The sequence below is a fragment of the Lepidochelys olivacea genome (assembly GCF_965140295.1).
Source record: "Lepidochelys olivacea isolate rLepOli2 genome assembly, chromosome: 12".
NCBI lineage: Eukaryota > Metazoa > Chordata > Testudines > Cheloniidae > Lepidochelys > Lepidochelys olivacea.
The window spans coordinates 14,012,567-14,037,796 of NC_140422.1; the positions used below are offsets into that span (position 1 = coordinate 14,012,567).

General features: G+C 38.9%; 1 protein-coding gene across 3 annotated transcripts in view; it reads left to right on the forward strand.

Annotated features, from left to right (window-relative positions):
• Positions 1–702: 702 nt before the first annotated feature.
• The window catches only part of TOX3 (TOX high mobility group box family member 3), an 85,975-nt gene continuing 61,447 nt past the window's right edge, over positions 703–25,230 (forward strand). For 2 of the 3 annotated variants that reach the window (XM_084644424.1, XM_084644425.1), the window contains exon 1: positions 703–1,683. In XM_084644424.1, coding sequence (XP_084500550.1) covers positions 1,582–1,683 — 102 coding nt within the window. In that variant the 5' untranslated portion in view covers positions 703–1,581. The remainder of the gene's footprint in view (positions 1,684–25,230) is intronic. The other variant, XM_084644423.1, reaches the window with a different exon arrangement.

Genomic DNA, 25,230 nt, shown 5'->3' on the forward strand with positions numbered 1-25,230 from the left:
AGAAATGGGGAGGGGGTAGGTGTGTGTATATATGTACAAACTGTTCACTATGTGTGTATGCATGCATTGTACACTTTGCATGAACTTTGCATTATGTTTAGGTTGAGTAGGTTATGTACACTCGCATGTGCAGCTGTGTGTGCGCAGTCTCTATGCACTTTGCGTTCACAGCATGCACCCTGGGCACTGCGGGTTTGTGGGCGCATTGTTAACATTTTAGGCATTTATATAACACTTCAACTGTAGCTTTAAGCACTGTGCATTGTAGTTGTGACTGTGAGGGCAGATGGGGCGTGTGCTGTACAGTGTATATGTGACTGTGCGAGCACCGGGCTTCCTCTATTCGCTCCACACGTGGGATGGGATGGGGGGTATGTGCATGCACTCCATTCTCTGTGCACCGGGGGGGGGGGGGGGCGTAGATCTGTGCAAACCTTGCGTGGCACTGCCTATGCACTGCATGTGCCGATGGGCAGTGTCCTCTGGGCACGTCTGCTGTGCACTCTGTGGCTGGGTCCCTGCTCTGGACGGAACGGTGGGGGCGCAGGTGGCTGTGTGCCCCCAGGGCGCGCGCACTGCCCTGCCCCCCCCTCCCCCCCGGGTGCGCGCGCGCGCGGTGTGCTGTAGTCCGGCTGGGCGTGCGCAGGGGGGCATGCCCGGCGAGCGCGCGCCGGGCTCGGCGTGTCGGAGCGCTGGCAGGCAGCCGGTGCGCAGGGAGCGCCAGCTGCTCGCCGTGGGAGGGGTGGGAGCGCGGGCGCGGGGAGGGGCCCCCCGGTCCCTTGTTTCCACCCGCTTCGCGGATTCATTCCTCCTGGGGAGCGGTGCCAGTAGCAGCGGCGGCGGCTCCCCTGCTTCTCCAACACTTTGAACTCCGCTCGGTGTAGCCGGGGAGCCTCCCTCACCCCCCCCAGCCTGGTTTCACCCCCCTCCCGGACAGCGGGGCCGGGCAGCTCTTTCTCTCCCGCTTGCCTTGCAGCCAAGCGCGGGGCGGCTGGATTGGCGGCGGGCAGAGGGGTGAGCGGGACCCTGTTTCCTCCCCCCCCCCCGCGCCCCGGCAGCGGGGCAGCCCTTTGTTCCCCCTCCGGCCAGCGAGCCCCGGGCAGAGCTCAGCAGCACCCTCCTGGGGCAGGCAGGGCGCAGCGGGGAGAGCCGCTGCCGTCTCCGTGCCGGGCGCGTGGCTTCTTTGTGTACAGCTGCTCCTGAAGGCAGAGGCAAACCCTGTGGCTTGGCCCTGAGCTTTTCCAAACAAACAAACAAACAAACAAAAAACCCAGCCCGTCCTGCCTCCCCCACCCCGGCAGAGAGAGACCCCTACCTGGGCTGCTCCCCTCTCCTCCCTTTCCCTTGTTTACCTGCACTTTCCCCACCGCCTCTTTCTTCTCTCTCTGGCTCTGCCCTCCCTCGGTCCCTTCCCTTGTTCGTCCCCCTCGCCTCAAAGGAAAAGTCGGCTCCCTCGCTAGCTCCAGCAACTTGGTCCTTTCCCTGAAGCACAGATCCAGGGAAGGGCACTGAAGGTGGATCTATTATAACCTCCCAGCGCTTTTCTCGAAGTGCACTTCTTGGACCAAAACCACCCCCAGCATGGATGTAAGATTTTACCCAGCTGCAGCTGGCAGCTCTCTTCCCGGAGACCCTTCCAATCTGGACTTTGCCCAGTGTTTGGGCTACTACAGCTACAACAAGGTGATCATTTCTGTTCTTCTTCAGGTTGCTGTTATATTGCTTATTCTGTATGTATTAGATTTTGGTGCATGCTGGGGAGCATTTCAGGAGGTGGGAATTTTAAGTACGGATCCAGCAGGTTAAAACTTACATTTCGAAACTGCAAAATGGGACACAATGTCCTTTAAAAGTTTAAATGCTCCCTTTTCCCTCGGCATGCATTGATGGAGAGAGCCACTGTGATTTTTGCTCTGTGAGAATATTTCTGTTCCCCCCCGCCCCCAGTCTGAAAGGCACAGCTTTGTAATATTGCATTTACATCTGTAAACACAAATGTGTTACACTTTGAACAGCTACATCATGTTACCGCTTGTAGCGTTTCATTGGTCACAAGAGAATTACTAAGGAACCAAGTATTTTCATCTGGGCAAAGGATCTTGTGCAGTTTTTTTATTAAATATAACTTTAAGATGCGCTGCTTTTCCCCCACATGTCGGGAACAATGGACAGCTTCTTTGAGTCCATAGTAGCAGAGTGAGATTTCTATCCAGGGCCAGCACTTGTGAAGTTTTTCAGGGGCTGGACCGACTTCTGCTCCCAGTGTTATGTTATAGCAGAGTTCTGATGGAAATGATGCTTCCAGACAGTGCATCTCTGTTGTGGGAGAAAGAAAGAGATTATTCTAATAATTCGTTCATTCTATTCTTTCAGATTATTTCAGATCAGTTTTATCAAGTTGCTAAATAAAGGATTATTACAAAGTGGAGGGTTAGCTAGAGGTTTATGTACCTCAGCTGCTAACTTTAAAAGGGAATAACCATTTTGATTTGGATATTGTCAAAGAAGTTGCAGTCCTGCTTACTGTATTTGTTTTTCACACCTTTCTTGTGGTTTTGTGGATTTCACAACAGATGTTGCTAGTCAGAAGAAGTAGTTGTTCCCCAGTGGGTCAATTTATTTACAAAGTATGTCTTTAAATAATATCAAGACAGTTTGTTTCACAAATTACCAAAAGATGGAAAATGTGAAGTTAAGAATGACACTGTGACTCATGCTATTTTGAAAAAGACTTAGCTGTTTGCACTGGGATGTGTCAATAGCACATTGAGCTATTAGCACTGGGCCCTCTCACATGTACATAAAGGTCCCTTTCACACTGTGTTTTTCCTAGTGCTGTGTTTGCCCAACCTCTGGGGCCTTTTGTGAGGTACTATATGAAATGTTGGGGAAAGAAAGGGTGCTGCATAATGTGATAACTTATGTTAACTCTAGTTCTAGAATCCTTTGCGAATGCCTAGTTAAAGTTTGAGGAAACACAGAGATCACTTCAGGGGAGACATAATTTGGGATCAGAATAAATGGATGGAACAGTATCTGAGTATGGAGAAACTCACATGAAAAAATGACAGACAAGTGGATATCACAAGTATACTTTTCTATTCCTCTTCAATTAATAATTCTAATTTCAATTGCTGCAATGTTGAAGCTTGAGAGTGCTATTTTGTGAGCTGCCGTGCTATTCAAAACACAGATATGCTTTCACTGGGAGATGTAGAACAGACTTCCCGGGAAATGTACATGACTCTCACATTGCGCATGCTCTCACTGAATACAACACGGAGGCTATTAGCATGCTACTTTGTTAATCGTTAATATTAAAAGAAAACATGAATGAAGATAACATGAGTGTCAAGCTTTGAATGCTGTTAAAGGCTTCAGAAATGCTAAAATGCCTAGTAAACATGCATTGTTGTTTGGTACACCAACTAATTTTGAAAACGTTTGTCATTTACTTGACATAAATGTATTTATTCATTAACATTTTTATTGTATTATGCACATTGTGTACTTATGTTGGAGCCACTACAATCTACTGTGTAATTTCTTATTGATACAGTGCTTGTTACATCCAAAATCATGAATAGCTCCAAAACCTGAAGTTTGTTGTGTAAACTCAGTTGGTGCACATGCACATAAAGTTCACATCTAAAATCAGATACTGAATAAATTTTTATTGCAGGCAGGAAAGGAGATTAGTGCACATATCCCACGAACATTAGAAGTAACTAACTTCTTGACCTGTAAGATTTTTGGAAAACCTAATGGAAGTTCTATTTCTCTGTGCTTGTTAACACAGTTTTGGTAAAGACTAGTAGGCCAAGCTTCAACCTATAGCAGAAGACATTTTTATAACTAGAGGAGAACTTGTAAAGATCTACATTGTGTGAGTTGTTACAGATAAATCTTTGCATGTTAAGGGCCTGATCTTGAGCAGACGCATGCACTCACAGTTCCTAGTGATGTTATTGGGATTGATGGGTATCATTTCCCGTTAGATCAGTCTGGAAAGCAATAGCATACTGTGCAGGTGTTTCAAAAACAGAAGTGCAGTCTGTGATTGAGTTCCTAGAAGGGAGGCTCCTGTTCTATAGTAAGTTAGGTTTGACTTCTACCTATACTCAATAGCTCACCTATCTTCTGTAGTTATTCTCTTGCATGGAAAATATACTCCCCACCCCCTTAAAAACAGAGTTCACAAAGGAAGGTTAGACTACACAATCAAAATGGGTTCTTCTGGCCTTAAAATCTATGCATCATTTCAAGTTCTCTTATTAAGTTTAGTTTTTAAGGCTTATTATTTATTATTATTTTTGCAGATATGCTTAGGCAAAATAAACTGTTTTAGTCACTGGGATGAATTGAAAGCATAGAACTCAAGGGTGAAATCCTCGCACCATTGAAGTCAATGGTAAATCTCCCATTGACTTCAGTGTGGCCAGGATTTTACCCCAGGTCTTCAGACTCCCAGCTGAGTTCCCTGTCCACTTGACCACTCTGCCTCATTGTTACAATCTGTATTCATATTCCTCTTGTAATGTGCCAATGACATTACCTGTGACCATTGAGTTGCTATGGAAAAAAATTGTGTGATGTTACAAATAAAATGTTTTCCTGTTGGAACATATCACTGCATAAACACAGTTTCTATGAAAATATTGCCAGTGTGATTAAAAAGTGTAGTTGACGATTCATGAGTCAGCCACTGCAAATTAATTGTTGAGTTATGATGTCTAAAAATTTCAACACAAGCACTGATGTTGGGTAAATACGCTAGAGATAATCATTGGAGCAGAATTCTCACTCTAACATACCTCTCCCACCCTCCACCTAACAGACAATCTCTCTGTCACTCTTCTGGAGGCCAGGTGACTCTGCCTACCCCTAAACAGAACTCTGGTATAAATGTCACAACCTAAACCTGTGTACCTGCAGGTATGCAGTACACAAGAAGGCTAACTTGATTTCTTCCACCAGAACAGCCTCTAAAAGTTGCTACTCTCAAGCTTAATGTCACACTGTTGGTTACTCAGTGTTATGGTAATTATTTCCAAGGGGTAGCACCTTGATTTTGAAGACTCTTCCTTTGGAAATCAGATAGGCCCCTCCTGCAATGTATTTAAGCACAAGTTTAACTTCAAGTACAAGAATAGTCCAAGTATTGTTTGTATTATAGTAGCTTCTAGATATTTCTAGATTAGGATTCTATTTTGCTAGGCACTGTACAAGCACATAGTATGCTCCAAAGAGCTTACAAAATAAATAGCTGAAGAGCAATCGGCGAAACAGAGGCACAGAAATGTGAAGTGATTTGTCCAAGGTCACCAGCATAACCAGGCATAGAACTAAGAACTTAGATCAGTGCCTTATCTGGTCCATGCTGGATCTCATTGACTTCAGTACGATTAGTTACAAATTTAAAGTGAAGTATGTGCTTAAATGCTTTTCAGGATTGGGCCAGTACTTCATAAATTTTCTATACAGTTGTGAAGGTAGTTGGGTAATCAAAGTACATAACCTGCCCCTCTGTGTGTTAGGACTGATGGTAGTTCTCAAGGAGGAGACCCATCTCTAATTGGTAGAATTGTATGAGAGACTGCAGTATGCCTCTTTCTAGTCCAGGCCTGTTATATTTCTGGGCACTAAAAAATTCACCATAAAAGAGTTGTAAAAAAATTATAAAAAGTTGAAAGAGACCAGCTGTTACACATTCTGCTTCTGTCTTGCTCCCTTTTATGGTTCTGCTGATAGACAGTAATTTTGGATGTAGGCTATATGTTTTTTTTTTTCCTAAATAAACTTTTTCCAGTTATTGAGTAGGTTATGTGCCTTGAACTGAAAATATTTATGGAACTTTTTGTCAGAGAGAATAAGGAAGTCTGTATAGCAGCCATAATTCTCATGGTGCTTTTAAAACAAACAAACAAACAAAAAACCCAACCACAGGCTGGTGCTTAAGTGAGTTATCGTATTAGAACTGAACAAAATTTGCTGCATTATTTAACATTTACATTTTTATTGAAATACAGTGTATTTATTCCATACAGATGCTCTTGTTGGTCAAAAATTTCAAATTTGGGTGCCTAAATTTAGGCACCAAAAATCCATATTTGGATGCCAGAGTTTGACATTTTTGGCTGAAATATCTTGTATCTTATGGGTTTAAAATGAGTTTATCCTATATTTTAATAGAGTTAGAGAAGAGACAGCAGTAGCCTGGGTCATGGGGAGCCTTTAGTCTGGCTGTACAGTAGTGAATGAAAGGAAAACTCTGTTTCCTTTTGGTGGCTGAGGATCCCTGGTAATAAGCTGAATGCCTAAAGACATATGCAGCAGTGTGCATTTTCAAAGAGAAATATGAGTTTTAAGTTGGCTGTAACCCACTATTGCTGCTTGGTCATGGTTATGCATATAAGCATAGGGTTCCCCACGTGTCCCAGACAACTCAGTCTAAAGGCCATGAGATGGGAGACAATCCAAATAAGGATCTGTGATCTCTCCCCTTATCACCTCTTTCTGGATTGCCGTTTTATCACCATTATAGTTCAGTGATCCTCCTGGATAGCTGACAAATTTACTGAACTGTTACTTGCCCAAAATGGTAAACAGACCCGTCAACATTTCAACACTTTACAGGCAACTTCTGTGGGGAACCAGAGAATAGTGCAAAATGTCCCCCCTGTCCTCCGGGGACCAAGAATGTTCCATCTGAGATTCCCTTTCCTCCAAAGAGGCATGAATTCTGATATCACTGAAACCTTTTTCAAGCCATTGCACTTTACTAATACAGGCTTCATGAGGAACAGTGAAAATCCAAAATTAGAATAAAAATTACGGTTTGTACCATCACTAGCTCTTGCAGTACGTTGTCTTTCTGAAGAATGATCTACAGCTTTTCTTTACTTGAGTCTTCTTGAACAGCTAGCTTAGAAAACAAGCCTCCTATATGTCAAGGGCGGCAACTTTACAAAGGACTATTTTTTTTGAAGGAGCTTGTGCATAGTGGTGACACTAATTGGATTGTGCCGTGTATAATTTTTTTGTTCAAATAATGCAACGTCTGTATTGAATAAACCATTTGTATGTATGACACAGGGAGAAATTGGTTTTAAAAACAGTTAACATAGCAGAAGCTGTTTTGTCAGCAAGTTTCTTTACAACTAATTACAATTTAATCAGCAAGGATTTTAATCAAGTACAATAGTATAAGAAAAGTAAAGTGCAATAGTTTATTATTAAAGATTTTCTGAAGTATGTTTAGTATGGTATATGAAAAGCCCAAACATGTATCTTTTAAAAAATATGAAGTGATAGTTTGTGACAAATTAATTCTCAAAAAAATATTTCCAAGAATGAGGAAAATTATTTTTTAAATATCCTTTTGAGGCCTGTTCTCATAAGATTGTTTACTTTAAAATATTATTCTTTGTTATAAAATGATCATGTTGAGTTCTACTGAGGAAGTGAGGTGAAATTTTGGTAGCAGTGTTACAGGTAATCGCTTACACTCTACTGCAAACACTTGTGCAATTTTGTAGATTGTAAGCTCTTTGGCTGGGACTTCCATTTACAGTAGAACCCAAGAGTTACAAACTAACCAGTCAACCACACACCTCATTTGGAACCGGAAGTATGGAATCAGGCAGTAGCAGAGACCAAAAAAACCAAATACAGTAGAGTACTGTGTTAAATGTAAACTACTAAAAAAAGGGGGGGGGGTAAGTAGCATTTTTCTTCTGCATAGGAAAATTTCAAAGCTGTATTAAGTCAATGTTCAGTTGTAAACTGTTGAATAATGTTTTGTTCAGAGTTACCAACATTTCAGAGTTAGGAACAACCTCCATTCCTGAGGTGTTCGTAACTGAGTTTCTACTGTATTATATTTTTGCACAGTGCCTAGCACGATAGGCCAAACTGGTTGTAGCCTTTAGGTGCTACTTATTGCAATGTAAATGTTATAATTATTATTGATTTGTAGTGTAGTTGTAGCCTTGTTGGTCCAGGATATGAGACAGACAAGATAGGGTGAGGTAATATCTTTAAATGGACCAATTTCTCTTGGTGGAAGGGACCAGTTTTTGAGTTGAGTTGTTGTTGTTACTGATATTGGATTTGAGTAGTTTTATTGAGTTCAGTAACACTATAAAAACACCCAAGTTATGTAGACATAAAATAGATAATTCAGTGGGATTACTCAAATGCCTGTTTGCAGAATCAAGGCCTTAAGTGAACAATCTGCCGTTTTGATCTGTAGACTCCCATTGCTGCTTACAGCATGACGTAAAATTGGGTACTGCCCTGACAATATGCAGCCAAATACCTAACGGCAAGGCTGAGTACTCAGATGTTTAAAACTCTTATCTGATACCAGTGGTCCATACCGTTACCTCTCTATCTTATGTATTTATAGAGTGCCAGTCACCCTGGTATCTTGCAGATGATTTCTACCAAAATTGAGAACGCCAGGGAGAAAAACTAATCAGGAATTTAGATAACAAAATCACACAGGAACCTTCTGGTCTCTATCATTTTGTTACATTAAGATGAAGCCTTTGATGAGATCATGTTTGCCCATTATTAAATGTTTATTTTTACAATAAGGTTACCATTTCATATCTGTTTCCTCGTGTTCTGGGCCTGTCAGCCCAAATTCAAATGCTATTTTTTGTGTGTTCTCTCTACTTGCAATGAAAACAACATATTGAAAAAGACAGATTTAATTCAAGTACTAAACTTGTATAAAGAGAGGGGAGAAATCCTTTATTCTAGAATTACTTCTCAGATTTGCAGTTTTCATATCAAAATAGATGGTTTATTTGACAACACTTGGTGTATATATAAAGTCATTTTCAGTGTTTCCCCTGCATAGTCAGTTAGCTGGTCCGTTTCTCTTTTGTGAACGACCCCTTATAAACATCATCATGGGAGCAGAAAAACCCTTATAAAGTTTAATATTTTCCTCTCCTCCTCTCTCCCCCCCCCCAAAAAAAAATTAAGTCCTATTATTAGGAGGTTCCCTGTCAAACAGGAATTTTTGAAATTGGTCAATTTAAAAAAAATTCAAGTTGACTGTGTCCCTTTAAGCTCATATAAGATTTCTTGGATAGAAATGCAGCGTGTTTCTTTTCACTAGCACTTCTGGTTTTTAACTTTGTTTATACTCATTGAGGTCTGATCCAATGTGGGAATTGTTTCAGTGATGTATATCAGGCCTATTCTTGGTGTTTCATGGGAAAAATAATTTGCAACTCAGTAGTTTGATTCTACTTTACAGTAGCAAAAACATTCTCGATGTGTGGTTCACCTTGACCTTGCATTATTCCTCCTGGCCACAAGTCTGCAGCACGGATATCCAAGAGCTAACTCTGGTGGAGGAGAGGTGGATGTGGCATACACAGAAGGTAAAAGTAGAGGATATGTTAGTGTGCGACCGGGCAATTGCTAGAGGCAGGGGGATCTGGTTGAGTTCTTTTAGGTATCCTGGATACTGCAACTGTTTTGGTTTGGATCTCATCAGCTGAGAGTTGCTGTGGAGAGGCAGTGGTACGTCTCTTCTTCCCATTTCTCCCCATTTTAATGTATACAATGAATGATTTGGGCCTCAATACCTTTGTCTGCATTTTCTTTTTTTCAGTTAACTCTATCCACTGAGCTTAATGGAACTACCACATAAGTAAAGAGGCGTGTGTAAATGAGGTTCAGAAGCTCAAAGCTACCTGTATTACAAAGTCAATTGTCCTTTCCTATTTTACTGAAAAATGCACCCAGTTTTTGGAGTGAGTGCCTTCTTATGGGTAGAGCTTTCATGGATGTCTCTTATTCACTAAAGTAAAACAGTAGTAAAGTTTATATGTAATTTTCAGTTTGAGAGCTACTTTCCCTTTCAAACAGTATTTGCAAATCCTTTTTTTGTTTGTTTGTTTGTTCAAAAACTGCTTTTACTGTGAAGCAAGCTATCTACTGGTGATGCTGAAACTTGGGGGTTCTATTTAACAGTGAAGAAGGGGCACACCCTTTGCATTGAAATCAAGTAGTTTTTTTTAAAGAGAGAGAGATACAAGAAAATTAGCAAATATTTCAAAACTGGGTACCTGAAGTTAGGCACCTGAATCCATATTTAATCCCTGCAAACATTTACACATGTGAATAATTTTGTATGCATGAGTAATCCGATTAAACTCAATGGGATAACTTGCATGTGTAAAGTCAGTCATATATGTAAGTGTTTGTAGGAGTGGGGCGTATTTAAATACCGAAACATTGATTTAGATGCCTAATTTTAATGTGAAATATTTTATGATAACTACAAAAATTGACTGAGAGGCACAGAAGAGCTGTTTGTTTTCAAAGCAGAAGATATTTATCTCATGACTGAGCTCTTTTACAGTTACTCTATTTATAGTTATGCTGCTTTTATAAATAGCTGCATTTCAGGTGGTTTAGGAAATTGCCAAACTCTCTTATTCATAAAAGCGCATTTGTTAAATTAAATTATACTTTTATTCATAAGCTAGTTTCCGATTGGCAGAGGTTTGTCTTTTTTTTTAGCAGTTTCAGTTGGTAGAATAAACAGTATTGAATTTAATTAAGTGAAGTGTCACTTAGGTATTGGAAAATTGATATTCAGTGTGCTTTAGAAAATAGAATGTGTAAAAGAATAACCTTGTTGGGTTTTAACCTGTAAGCATAAAGATACAATACTACTACTAATAGACAAGCAACTATGTACTAACTACAAAGATAGAATTTCACTGATATGCAGTAGTAACACACTCTGTGGTTGTGGTTTGTCACCACAACCCAAGATGGAGTTTCTTTCTGTTGCATTGTTTAAAATGGTTAGAAACACTTTAACCTTACACCTAAACAGTTACAAGTCAACTTCCGCCCTAGATATCTGCACTTAAGCCCTAGTTACTTCAGTATAAATGGCAAAAATATTTGAGAGCACAACTTTGGCCTACAACATGAAACATTTATGTTGCATATAGTCATGGATCTCAGTGGAAATGAATACTTGTACATGTGTAATGGTGAAGTCTGTGACTCTCTAAGAATTTGCAAAACTATATACAATATGATGAATTGGCATAACTGACTTTCTGCAGAAGAACAGTGTATGCTTTGTGGTGTAAGCTTTTTTAAAATAAAGTCATGCAATGTGTGCTCCTGTTTTCCTTTCTTTCTTTTAAACACACACTTTAAGGCACCTTTCCTCTGCCACAATGATGTAATGGGGCTTTAGTGTGATTGAGAGTTAGGCCCAAGAAGCATGTGTATGTCTATAGATGAATTGCACATTACTTCAGATGGTGCAGTCTGACATCCTAACCTAAACAGAGGCTTGCATGGTTGCTTTTTTGATAGAGATCTACCTGTTGTTTGTGGTATAATATATACAACAGATAACACATGTCCTCTGTTTTATTCTGGTATCTTTGTCTTTAGATTTCAGCATTTGAAAAGCACATTTCAGAATAGCTGCGTTGTATTACTCATGGAAGATGTTTACAAAAAAAAAATCTGTAGCTTGTTGAATATACATCTAGAATTGTTACTCCAAGGACTCAGCTGATACTCCCCTACACAATTATGCATTCTTTGTGGGATTTGGAAGGTTCTAATACGGTATATGAGCAGATGGCTTGATTCACTGTGGCTGGCTCTGGGGGGGTCTAGCAGCACCCTGGATCATTAGGTGCTGCTTCAAGAGAATGAGGATTTATGTCTGGCGAGGGCAGGTGGTGATTTGCTAGCAGAGGGCAGTTTTATGTTGTGTCTTTGGCTCCCAGTAGCAAATGCTGCCTGGGGAATGTTCTGAATCAACCCACTCTTTGGGTTCTGTTGTCATGCCCCACCTCTGATAGTGCTTCCCACTTTTGACTTGGGTTGGCTGGTTCTAGCTCATACCAGCCACTTTAATTACTTTTAACTACCCCAAACCCAGGCAGACTTTCACCACCCAGGCCTGAGGTCTTCCTGTAAAAACCAGCATAATCCAGGGCTAAATATAGCCCACAGTTTTTAGCAAGAAGTTGTATAAAAGGAAATCACATTTGTTATGCTAAATGGAAGGATATGATGAGGTAGACAAATGACTAGGTAACCTAGATTTACAAAGCACTTTGGCACTGTACATACGCAAAGCCATTTGTGGGATAGTGTCAGATTTGCCAGCTTGAGATGAGTCTTGAACTTTCTACTTGAAATTTATCTCTGCTCTGAAAAGTCACTGTAAAAATGGCATTATGCGGTTCCATGGTTATTGTCACAGTGATTTGCAGATCTAATTTGCTCATTTTAAGTAACAAGATATTTTTACTAAATGCAAATAAAACAGGGCTCTTTCTGTCTTTCATATTATGAAGCATATGGGAGTTCTGCTTGAGTGAGGACTGCAATATTTCACTCTACATTCCGGTTGCAGAACTGGATTACTGATGACACAAGAGTCTAGAAAGCCTTTTGCCTGCATTACTTTATCCATATCTTTAGTCAGTAGGAGTTTTGCTTGAGTAAAGGTCACAGAATTTGGTTCTTGAACAACTCTGATGATGATGTGTGAACCAGAAAAGAATCCAGCTCCCTCACTTATAGATGTGTTGATTCTGTAGGACGAACAGGAATAAAATGTAATAAACTTATTCTTCAGAAAAGTTTGCAGCCCTGACTTGTAATACACACAGGGATGAGAATGGTTGAGTCAGAAAATGATACTTTTATATAGTCTCTTTAAAATGTTAACCGAATTTAAGGGTCTGACTCGGTTGAAATGAGCTTTCATAGCACCACAAAAGTGGTAAGAGGCTACTTTTTATTGTGAAAGGTTAGGACTCTATCTTTGGCTTCTCTAGAGTCATTGAATTTTTGATGGCATGTTTATGGGCCTAGTTTCCCATAGACCTCCTGTATCTGACTTTCTGGCCCATTCCATGCTTACCATCTCTGCATCACATTTCATACTGCTTGGCACTATGCATATGCACAATTATTTCTAAATAAATGCTTTTAAAAGTTCTCTCATCATGAGAAATGAGCAGTATGGTGTGTGATGATAAAGAGCTTGATTCATATGATGATGTGTGTGAGCTTTATGCTATTTTAGACTTTATTCTCCTGCAGAGTTTCTATGACTCAAACAACTCATAATAAGCTAAATTAAAAAAAAATAAGGACATCAGAAGAGTTAGATAGGGTCGAGAAATTATAAAAATCTAACTGGCATCAAACTATATAAAGGACTTGAGTTTCATTTATCTTCTGCATGGATGAGAACTGACATCAGACGTATTCCTTGCTGCCTCCTGCAACTACATTTGTTCCTCACAAAATATAAACTTTTTCGTTTAAAATAAATATGAGAATAAAAAGGAGTGTACAGTTTCTGTAGAGTAAAATCAGTTCTGGACCTTCATATTCACTTGTCCAGGTTGATGGGTTGCAGCTACTCTCGATGAGAGACCAGTAGTTCCGTTGCTGAGATCTAGCCCAGAATTTTGGCAGCAGGCATCTCCATGTCATTACCTCTCACCATTATTTTAATGCGTTCCCCCTACTTCTTTCTGCTGCATTCCTCACCTTCATTCCCTACTTTCACATTTCTTTCTGAAGAGTCATACCAGTGTACACCTGCTGCCACATAAAATTCTGTAAAGGCCACGTATTTTTTAAGAAAGGAAGATAGCTGTGGCGAACCTGCAAGAAGGGTGAAAATAAGGGTGGGGAAGTGTTGCTACAGTTAATTTTGGGGTTGATTTGTCTTTAGTGCCCCTGGGCTCTGAAACCTGCAGTTTCTGGGACTGAGGATGCATGCTGTCTTTCCAGAGAAAGAGATGACTCATTCAAAAAACAGAACATTGATACTAACCAGACAGAAAAGGAAAAAATGGATTCATCTTTTTCTTCTTTCATTCTGATAGCTTCTAGTACCTAGCAAGGGAGCTCACATTTGTAGCACTCCTCACTTACATTAGTAGTTCAGGTTATCAAAGTTGTTGGAATGGATGCAGCATTAACATCCTTGAATTTAGAAACATGAAGAAGATTTCAGACAATGCATCTCTGTGTGAGTGGTGGCCAGTGAAGGGGAAGAGGCAGTTACTCTGTTCCAACCGCGGAAGTTTTTCTCTTGGAGAAAATCTCTTCTCTTAGAAGTTCCTATTCTGAGAAGAAGGATCATAACTCTTCCAGACGTTTAACCTAGAGAAAGTGCTGGACTTGGTGCTAAAATTTGTCAAAAACACATGTGACTCTCTCTTCTCCAGCTCTGGTTTCCAAAGTCATCCAAGGGCAGGAGAAACTGGATAGGACCATGCTCCCGTACATAGTTGTAAGGTCTCTGATGGCAAATCTGTGGCAGGTTGAAGATAGAAATAGTTCTTATACTTTCACATTTTATCGAAGTTTCACAAACTACTTGCTGAAAAAGTAAACTGGGGGGGTACTATAGGAATATCAGCCGTCCCAGACTCCACAGACCTGGGTTCTAGTCCCCCAGTTTTTAGGTATCCATAATCTGAGAAGTTAAGGCCACTCCCTGATTCCGTTTGGAAAATAAATGGAATCAGTGACAATAATTTGTGCTACAAGTCCACCACACAATGTTAGTAACCATCCACCTGGCTGTTAAAGTACCAACTTGCGTACAACCGCCACTACATGCGATGTCTCAGCCTCACCAGCAGCAGCAACGTATCTCCCTGGTGACGAAAATGGGGTATACAGCCATAAACTAAGTCATAAGACCTGTGTTCTTACTTTATGAAACGACAACCATTGTTATGTTCTTCTACAGCAGTAAAACATACAGAATTGCCTCATGTGCCGTGTCCCTGCACTCTAGGTTGTTCTGAGTTCCAGTGGAAGGATTGGCTAATCTGGTGGGAGCAAGAGAGGTTATCTGCTTTGACAAAGCAAACCCTAGATGGGACAATAATCCAGAACCTGCAACAGAAGGATTTTAGAAGTATCAGTCAACCTTCAGTGCAGAATTTCAAGGAAATTAATTTTTTAGAGGGCAATCAGGTCAACCCATATGATTTTGAGTGTCCACATTGTCAGACTGGAGGGAGGCTAAACTGGCTAGTGAAAGCATGAACCGATGTGTGAAGTCAGTAGTTAACAGAGGTTTGTATAATTTATAGTGATTCCATCAGCTGCTTGGTTCATTCCCTCTCCTGTGTTATGAACTACAGACAGAGACAGATGACGTCAAGCCTGGTAGATAACCTGCTTGGTATCCCGGAAGAAAAACCATTTTCTCCTCTGGAGGCATGCTCAATCATTTATTTAATTTATTTTGCCATCTCTAAAAGATAACAGGAGATAGATGGCCAATCCTAGGTCAGATGGGTGACTCATTTTGTAGTGATTCAATGATTATGAATGGAAACTGCAAGGGCTTTATTGTGGGTGATTATCAGGCATCCCTGGACTTGGAGGGATCGCATTCTTGTTTCATTAGAAACCTCTTGAATTTTGCTCGAGGGATGATTATCTACAATACTATTCTCTCCACACTGAATTTATCTCAGCTACAGAGTACTGTATAGTGTCCTGCTGGGGGGAATCTCCAGGAGCCTAGAAGGAAACTATCTATCTAAAGAGATTAAAGGAATTTTCCTTTTTACATTAGATTACTGATGCTGCCACTTACGGGTATGTGGCAGATTTTTAGCTGATGCAAATTGTTATAGCTCAAAATGGAATTGAGATGGTTTACATCATCTTAGGATATGGCCCGTGGGACTTGAAGTGTTCGTTGGCTCAGGAGAGATGGTTCCTTTAGAGGTGTTTATAGCCTGAGTTAGTAGCCTGAGTTTCAAGGCTTTGGAAGTGTTCATGACTTTTTAAGGATATGCCCTTAAGAAATGAAGTCCTCATTAATTTGGGCAGTGGAAAAGAATAGACATTTCTTCGCAGAGGTATGCCAAGTGATTGTGAGTTCAGCTGTCCTTGGACCTGTTTGTGTACAAGGTCAATGTCAGACTGTCTTAGTTCTGCAGAAAGTAATTAGAGACGAAATTAGCACAGTGGGTGTCTTTCCCTTTTCTTAGTCCACAGGGATAGACACACCTTAACTCTGATCCCACTAATGTAAAAAGTGGTTTGCAAGATGCAGAAGGGTCTGGCCATAAGCATTCTAGGAATTCCACCCTAGCTACTGCTGTCTGAGTTTGATCCTGTGCAATTTTCAGTAAAGGAATAGTGGTTCTTTCCCCATGTTTGGATTGAAAGCTGGAAACTTAAATCCATCCTGACCGTTGACATGTGTGAGGCAGAGACAGGAAAAACTCTGTTTGCCAAGCATTTTCAGTTCAATCTAGTCCCTGATATTTTTATTAAAGACAAACAGAACTATTGATGGTAACATACACACATTATATATATATATATATATATATATATATATATATAATATTCATATACAAGTGATTGTATAGTGTATCAGATATAAAAGTAAAGGATTACAAAAGAGTCAAGGCAATGTAAGTTAAAGGTTAGAGTGACTACATGTACTGTTATAAAAGTTATATCAAGGATACATTTAGAACTACTTAATTCCACTATGTCCATCTATCCTCAAATAATCAGGCATAAATTGTTCCATTTATTTTAATACTTTTATTCTTGTCATCCTCATATGTATAGTAGGTATTTGTTTTTGCAACCATAGTAATTAAGTGCAATTTTTTGGGTTCAGTTACAAGGATTTTTCTGTCTTTGTTTAACTTCAGTAAATCAAGACATTGCCTTAACACCATAATTAACGGAATTTGGAGATCCTTGAAATGGCTCTTGTATCCATTGTCTAACAGCACATCGGCATTCTTTCAGTTTGGTACATTCTTGGAAGAGAGATAAAATGATCACTCATACCATGGCGCAGGTGCTAGAATTTTCTTGTAAATTTTGCATCTATTTTGCTTTAAGACTAGTGTACAGAAGTATCCATAAATAATTTCCCACCTACCACAAAGTGGGGGAAGTTGGTACTTTTCATAGTGATTAGAATTATATCCTCTGAGATATGTGGGTCTATTTCCCTTCCTAACCTAGTGTCATGTTGTCAGTATTGCCCTCTGATTCTGTAGAAAAATGTGTAACAGTGTATTTATTTATTTTTATCAGAGATTGGATTATTTTATAATTTCCTAATTTAGTCCTCATGTTGGGATATTGCTAGTTTAAGCTTCCTCCAATTTATTTTCTTCATTTTAAAAGGCACACCAAGCAAACCCTCTCCACCACTTTCCAATACTTAAAAATTCACTTCCGCCACGAGCCTACAGGAAGAGAGGGGAACTAAAGAAAATATTAATGAAAAGAAAAACCATCATGATGTGTATATGCCTTACTAAGTAACTGCATGATATGATTGTCGGCCCACTTTTCCCCTCTGTTATTTCCCCCCCATCATAGAATATTAGGGTTGGAAAAGACCTCAGGAGGTCATCTAGTCCAATCCCCTGCTCAAAGCAGGGCCAATACCTCTTGACTGTTTGAGTCTGACATGTTGTGCATGACTGATTTAGATTTCTTTGGGGCCAAGGAAATGCATTTGCTTTTTGAGGTTTCTATCATATATTTGGGTACTCTATCATTATCCATTGTTCATCATTGTATTATGAATTCAGAGGGAATTCTCCAACAGGTAAAATCGAAAAGTTCTAATTTAAGCACTAATTGGCATTAGTATTTATTCAGGAAGGCTTGGACAAAGGCTAGTACTTTCAGAATCCACACCTCCTCTTCAGTGCAGTTCAGGGGAAAATTATCTGGTCATTAGATGGAATTCCATCTTCTTGTGGTCTCTTCAGGCTTGACAAAGCCCTGGCTGGGATGATTTAATTGTGGATCGGTCCTGCTTTGAGCAGGGGGTTGCACAGATGACCTCCTGAGGTCCCTTCGAACCCTGATATTCTATGATTCCTTAAGAATGTGGCTCAGTTTGTTGTTGGATAGCATCCAGATGGTGATAAATGGGATATATGGGGTTTCTCTTGGTTCACATGAAACCTAGAAGATATCTCTCCTTACTTTTTAATTGTACACTGCTTATAATAGGATTGTATTTGCTACTCCTTATGTGTAAGAGGGGTGAGTTGTATTTGGGGATGGGGGGGAGGGGAGAATAAGAATTAAGAATATCAAATCATCTGTTTATCTTGTGAAGAGATCCTAAAATAGGAGCCATGATGTCCAACTTTATGATTCCCAGACGGGAATGGAGGGATTTTGAGGCATGCTTGTAGAAGGTATCTCTGGCTTGATGATCAAAGTACATTCCACAAAGAAAGTGGTCTCTTCCTGGATGGAGAGATAAGGTGAAGGAAATCTATAAACACCCATTTAGTCCTCTTCATTTTGTTTTACCAGCATAATATAAGTTTTCTCTCTCTCTCTCCTCTCGCCTCCCCACCCCCCCGAATGAGAGAAGAGAGCATTTTGTCATCTGGTGGCTGGTCCACAAAAAGGAAAAGGAACTTACTATGACTTACATGCCAGGGAGATTTTCCTTTACCTCAAGTGGTATATGGCTGTGTTTTCAAACTCAAGCACTGGGATTCCAATCCCCGCTCTGCAGGTGTGTGTGTTTGTGTGATTTACCTAGTAATTGTGACTGTTGTCTGCAACATATGGATTTGTTACAGCAAGCTGGACACTTTTGACTCTGCAGTTGTGTGTTCAGCCATGAAATCCTGAGACCAACTATTTCTATTTAGCGCCACTTAATCTTGTAAGAAACTGCTGTTTAGAGCCTATCAGCCTAGGTTGGTGGCTCTAACGGTGTAGAAAATAAGAGTGTAAAGGCTGTTTATCTCTGATACACCCATCTGGAACACCCCACACTGATATCTGTGCACTATTTTATACATCTGAGTGTTAGGGCTGCTGTTTTCATAAATGGTTTTTATAATTCTTTGTTTCCCTTTACTGATTACAAAGCAGTAACATTATAGTTTTGATCCTCTTTAGTCTGTTTTTATTACCTCTGAGTGCTGTAGTAATTTCGTCTGGGGAAAAGATAGTTGAGAACTCAGGTACCAAACTCGTAGGCTAGTTCTCATAGATCCTGCTACTTTTAACTCACAGAGAAAGAAATTAGTCTGTCAGTACAGACTGGGAGAGGCAGAAAATGTCTTTATAAAAAAGAGTGCTACTTTCCAAAGATAAAGGTAATGGAAAATAGGACTCTTGGTAGAAAAATGTTACTTTTATAGTAGGTACAAATTAATGCAGTCATCCTGTCCTCCTCCTCCTCCTCCTGTGTAGTTCTGTCCCCATTTTGGATTGCATACTGATGGGGTGCTGTAACAGATTGTGGGGACCCATGTACAAAGAAAGCATAGAATCCAGTTAATTTTGAAAGGGGACACAAAGGTTGGGTGATATATTTTCATACACTAGTTCCCGATAAGGTCTTCGTTAAATTTAATTGAAGGGCCTAAACTGCAGAAAGCGAGGGCCTATATTTTCTAAAGTGACTAATGTCCTTTGTGGTGCCAGATTTGAAGCACTTTAAAAGTGACCTGATTTTCAGAGGAGGTCCACTGTATGGTCTTAAAATCAGCCCCTAAAAGCGTCTCAAGTTGGCTCCCGAAAATTGAGAAACTCAAAATCACTGAACACTTCAGAAAATGTAGGCCCTGCAGTATTTTAATGAACTGGATGTATGACTACTCAATTCATAGGAATCTCAGATCAATTGCTAGCATGAGAACCATCATGATAATGGTACAGATCTGTCTTACCAACAGAAGATCATAATCACATGATTCCTGCTTTAAAAAAATAATTGGAAAGAACTTGTTGCTTACAAAACTGATGTTTTACTGTTGCTTGTATTTATTCTAGTCATGTGTGGGAATGGTAAGATTAGCAGAAAATATTCACCACTTTTATGTCTGTCCTAGTAAATTTCATAGCAGCTTCTTAATTCTTATTAAAGGACTTTGTAATCACAAAAAGAAAAGGAGTACTTGTGCCACTTGTGTGCGGATGCCGATGAAGTGAGCTGCAGCTCACGAAAGCTTATGCTCAAATAAATTGGTTAGTCTCTAAGGTGCCACAAGTACTCCTTTTCTTTTTGCGAATACAGACTAACACGGCTGTTACTCTGAAATTTGTAATCACAGACATTTATTAATCAGAAATAATTAGCTTTTCCAGCTTTACACATGTAAATTTCAGAAGTCCTAGAGAGTAAGAACCAGGACTCTTACATCTGACAAATACATGGGGCTTCATTTCCAGAAATAGAGCTTTAACTATGTTCGTTCTTCTCAGATAACTCCTCCTTCTTGAAAAAGATGCTAATCATAGAATGTTTTATGAAACAGAAATACACCACTCACAAGCCCCGTTGGATTCCACAAGTTATTAAATTTCACATCCTATATGGTTTATTTTTCCAGATGCACACTTCAGAATAATGTATTTTTAATCCTACATACAGAATTCAACAGATTCGTAATAACACAGGACATCTTAATATCCTTTGTGACATCCTATTGGTCATATCCAACTGGGCTAAACAGTTGTGTATGCTATAAAAATGACATCTATTATAAAAATAAGGATAATACAAACAATCCCTTAAATTTGTAAAGATTGTTACAAATCTTGAATGTTAATTTTGAAGGAGAAAATACATGCCAATGCTAAGTTTATGCCTTCAGTTAATAGCCCTTTATTCCTCCAGGAAAAAAAATCAAGCAGCTATGCTTTAAATGAATTTAATGAACTGCAAAGACTGACATTTTCACTATAAAAGTCACACTTCATTTAATGAAGTAGTTAAATATTGATGCTATATTAAAATACAGGCTGAATAAAAATGGCAATATGATTTTCAAAATAGGAATTCAAGGGTTTTTTTTGTTACATTGAAAATTTCATGAACTGAGAAAAGGAAAGTACAGTACAGCAAAATACCTTCATGATAAACACAAAATACAGTGTTGAAATAACATTAAGGTTGAAAGACATAAACCCATAAAAGCAAGGAAATTGAGTTAAGCCTTTCACTGCACTCTTAACTCGGCTCCTTAGTAGATAAGCATTGCAGTGTTATATGAATGGATCCCTCTTTATTCTCCAGTGTCTGTGTCTTTTGTGAGTCTAGAACAAATACCAATGGATTGTAACCCTGTAGTACAAGTGGTGCACAAAAAAATTATCCACATATTTAATCCATGCCATTAAAATAAATATTTCTCCACATATTCTGTGTGTGTCACAGTTTGGTGTCAGTTCAAAATTGTTGTTTTTTAATGTTCAACTTTTGTGACAATAGTCTGTTTCCATGTTGACTATATTATGGTTTCTATTAATGTGGCCTTTTTCATTTATCTTCATCTTTGTATGTAGACTTTCATCACCATGATCTTGAGAGTTTTGTCATGAAGCAAATAAGGAAAAAAAACCTGGATGAAGAAATATCACTGGCAGATGTGACTATGATGTCAGCTCCAAAGAGCTTGACAAAGAGGGGAAAAAATGGGAATCTTGCCATTGACTTCATTGGGAACATGACTGGTCCGATAATCTGAACGTTTAGGACTAAATTTCGTTGTAACACCATGTAAAGCCATAACTCCACTGACTTCAGTTTTCCAGTGCTGTAAAACACACAGGGTACAATCTTAGCCCCATTGAAGCCATTGGCAAAACTCCTGATAGCTTCAGTGGACCCAGGATTTCACCCTTAGAAGTTAATTTGTAAAACAATGGCAAAGAATTCTGGCATATTTATTTTCTCGGGTCAGATCTTCAGTTGGTGTAAAATGATTTCTGTACTATGAATTTAGTAGAGCTGATTTACACTAAATAAGAATTGTGCCCTTACACTGTAAAAATAAGAGTGTCTAATTTTGGGAATAACCATGGTCTCATTTTGTCCCCTGACTGACTATCTCAGAACCAGAAGGTAGTGATGGGTACTGAGCTAATGGGATTGTTTAAAAAAATAGTGTTAGGTATACATTTAGTAATACTACCCAATAATAAAGGATGCAGACTTGTTAGGGAACATTAATTAATTTTATTTCCATTTCTAACAGCTGCCATGAGTGGTTTATATGTGTTGGACTGGTTATTTTTTCTGATACATAAAACACAATTTTAACCATTTGTTTTTAAGTGCAGCCTTGGAATATGCAGACCCTGATATATAGGTATGCATGTGACAGTATCTGGGTTAGAGTTAGTGGCCATCATAGTTTCCACTAGTGGGACTATGCTATAGTGTCTTTACGTTACTGCTAATGGTGTTTTGACATGGCAGTGGCTGAGAAGGGAAGCAATTTCAGTCAAGTCAGTGGAAGTGGTCCTTTTGTAAAGCAGTATTGACGATCACTAAATTTTATCCAGAATATTATCAGAACATTGAAGAATAAATTCTCACACTAGAAATTGTTACAGAGAAAGGGAAGGAAAAGCAAGGATATAATGACTGTCACATATTCATGCTGTCCATTTTTCTCAGAAAGTCATGCAGTGTTTGGTGCTGCAAATGGATTCGTTTTAGTAATGCTAGCTGGTGCCTGATCCTCTTGCCATTGAAGACAGTGGCAAATTTCCCATTGAATTCAAAGGGAGCTGGAAGTGACCTTAAATAAAATTTTTTGGGGTGTGTTTATCAATGTACCATATGTCCTTCTGAAATGAAAACACTTTAAAAATGGTAATTGAGTACTTGAGAAATGTGGCATCTATAAGACATTATTATAATTATTCAGCAGTTGTATATTAGAATACTTTTATTAAAACAGCAACAGTGCTGATATCCTTAACAGTAATACAGGGAAGAAAATGTTTTATTAAATGCTAATTTCACTTGTTATTTAAGAAGTAGCTAGCTTTGAACACATTAATCTTTTTTTCTTTTTAATTCAAGGTTGATGGTCTAGGTCTTACACATTGTATCTATGAATAGGGCACTCAATAACTATGCAAAATATCTGTTTCTCCCATGGGTATTTGGGCTTTGATATATTCTGATCCTTATTAAATTTAAACAGGATCAAATTTATACAGCTCTGGCAGAGATTTATTAAAATACACTGAGTGGACAGCTTGTGGGAGTGCAGTGTACAGTAATAACATATGCCTTTTACCAGATAATAGTAATTATTGAGAATCAAATAAATCTGTAGGAGGTTAAGTATATATGGAGTAGAGATCAATTGTAGTTTTCTAAAACTAGACAGAAATACTATCTGAAGATGTTACTGTATGAAGTAATGAACTTCATCTTTTAAAAGCCCTGAACCTTCAGTAGTATTTGGATATGTCATTCCTTACTAAAAGATCTAATATTAAAAAAAATCTTCAAAAAAGAGTAAAGTTAACACTTGTTCAGTGGCATTACATACATTAACATTTAGCAATATCCATCTGCATAAGCACCTGTTTCCTCACTTATCTCATACTTTTATTAAATGTAAATTTAAAACCACATGCTCTGGAAAGTTTTTTGCTAATTCTTTTTCTTGAACAGAATCTTATTCCTTTTGGAAATGAAAATCCAAAATAAATGATTGCTGATTAATGAAAGAGAAAATATCTTTTTTTAAAATAGATCATATAGTAAACATTTCATTCATAGTTCAGCAAAGTTCTACCTAAAATTAGTTCAAAGTATTTTTATTATTTAGATTAGTGTCTGCAGTAACTCCATTGACATAAAAGTATGTCTATGGTAGTGGCAGTGCAAATAATAAATATTAAGTATTGACATGGGTATAAGTATAATATTCCTAGATATTGTGGTAACCCAGGTTACTTTCTTAGGTAGCTAATGTCTTGGGATTTTGGAAACTTTCAAGACAATGGAAGTTCAATCCAAAAAAATAAGGAAAATCTTTTTCAATTAACATTTCTTACTTTTTGGAATTTTAATATTACAGTGAAACCCACTTAAGTACCAAACGGTTTCATGTGCCTTTCCGAGCTTCTGCAATGGTTGAAAGAATTGCTGGGAATAGAAAGTATAAAGTAAACAAAGACCAAACCATTAATAATGCATTTCCATCGACTTCAGTGGACTTTGGATCCGTCTCATACCCTGATCTCCAGAGGGGCCCCAGGCAGTGGAGTCAGTGGTGTTCAACTGGGGAGGCAGGATTTGAGCATCCTTAGCCAGGGAGGGAGGAGAAGGGTTAACTCTCTTGTGCACCATGGCACACTGTTGTGGGAATGGTGCCAGAATAAGGTGGGCAGTTCCATGTTAGTCACTGGTTGGATCTTTTGCCCTTCACTGTGCTGAGGGTACTCTCTTGGAGATGAGATTACTTCAGCCATCAGCCTAGAGTAGCCTCTAAGGAATTGTGCTGCTGTCGCCCTGTGGCCTTGAGGTCCCCAGTCTTTCTCTCCAGTATGTCGGCTGAACACTATGAACATATTACTGTCTGGTGCCTGGAGAATGGATTTCTCCCAAAAACATTAATTGAAGCCTCAGTAATTTTGATGATATAATCAATTTGTGATAGGTCATTGTCAAGGTCTTTAAAGGTGAGAGAAATTATATTAGCACTGGAACCTCATTTGTAATGAGGGTCTGCAGAGTATATGCAAAGTGTGTCCCAGGAATCCTGCCACACTGGGCTGGTCTACACTGAAAAGTTACATTGGCATATATCTCTCAGGGGTGTGAAAAATCCACAACCCTAAGAGATGTAGTTAAGCCGCCCTATCCCACAGTGTAGACGGAGCTACTGCTTCTTGGGGAGGTGGATTACCTACAGCAATGGGAGAAATTGGTAGAAAAAACAGTTAAATAAATTGTGGTATTCAGAAAGTTCCAGGTACATTTTTCCTTGTCTCATAAACAGAATGTTATAATTCTGCACAGAAAATAAATTATACATACAATTTAGTATTTTAAGATATTTTCTTTTAGAGGAAAGTAAGTAGAGAGGAAGGCTGTATTAGATTTAAAATTAGACCCTTAGCATACCAAATTGTTGTTTTTCGTTACACATATCTAGTGTAAGCAATTTGGCTTTTCTTGCAACAAATGAAAAATATGTCATAATGTGGATAAAACATATATTTCTGCCTGTGTAAGCTTATCCTTTTTTGATTGATCAACCAGTGATTCTCTAAATGATATCACCTAGAAATTGTTTTTTGTATTGATAAGTCTCAGGTTACAAATTCAAGACATACATTATCTCAGTATTTACCTTGATAAACTCCATAAAGCCTGATCACTTCCCACTTAAG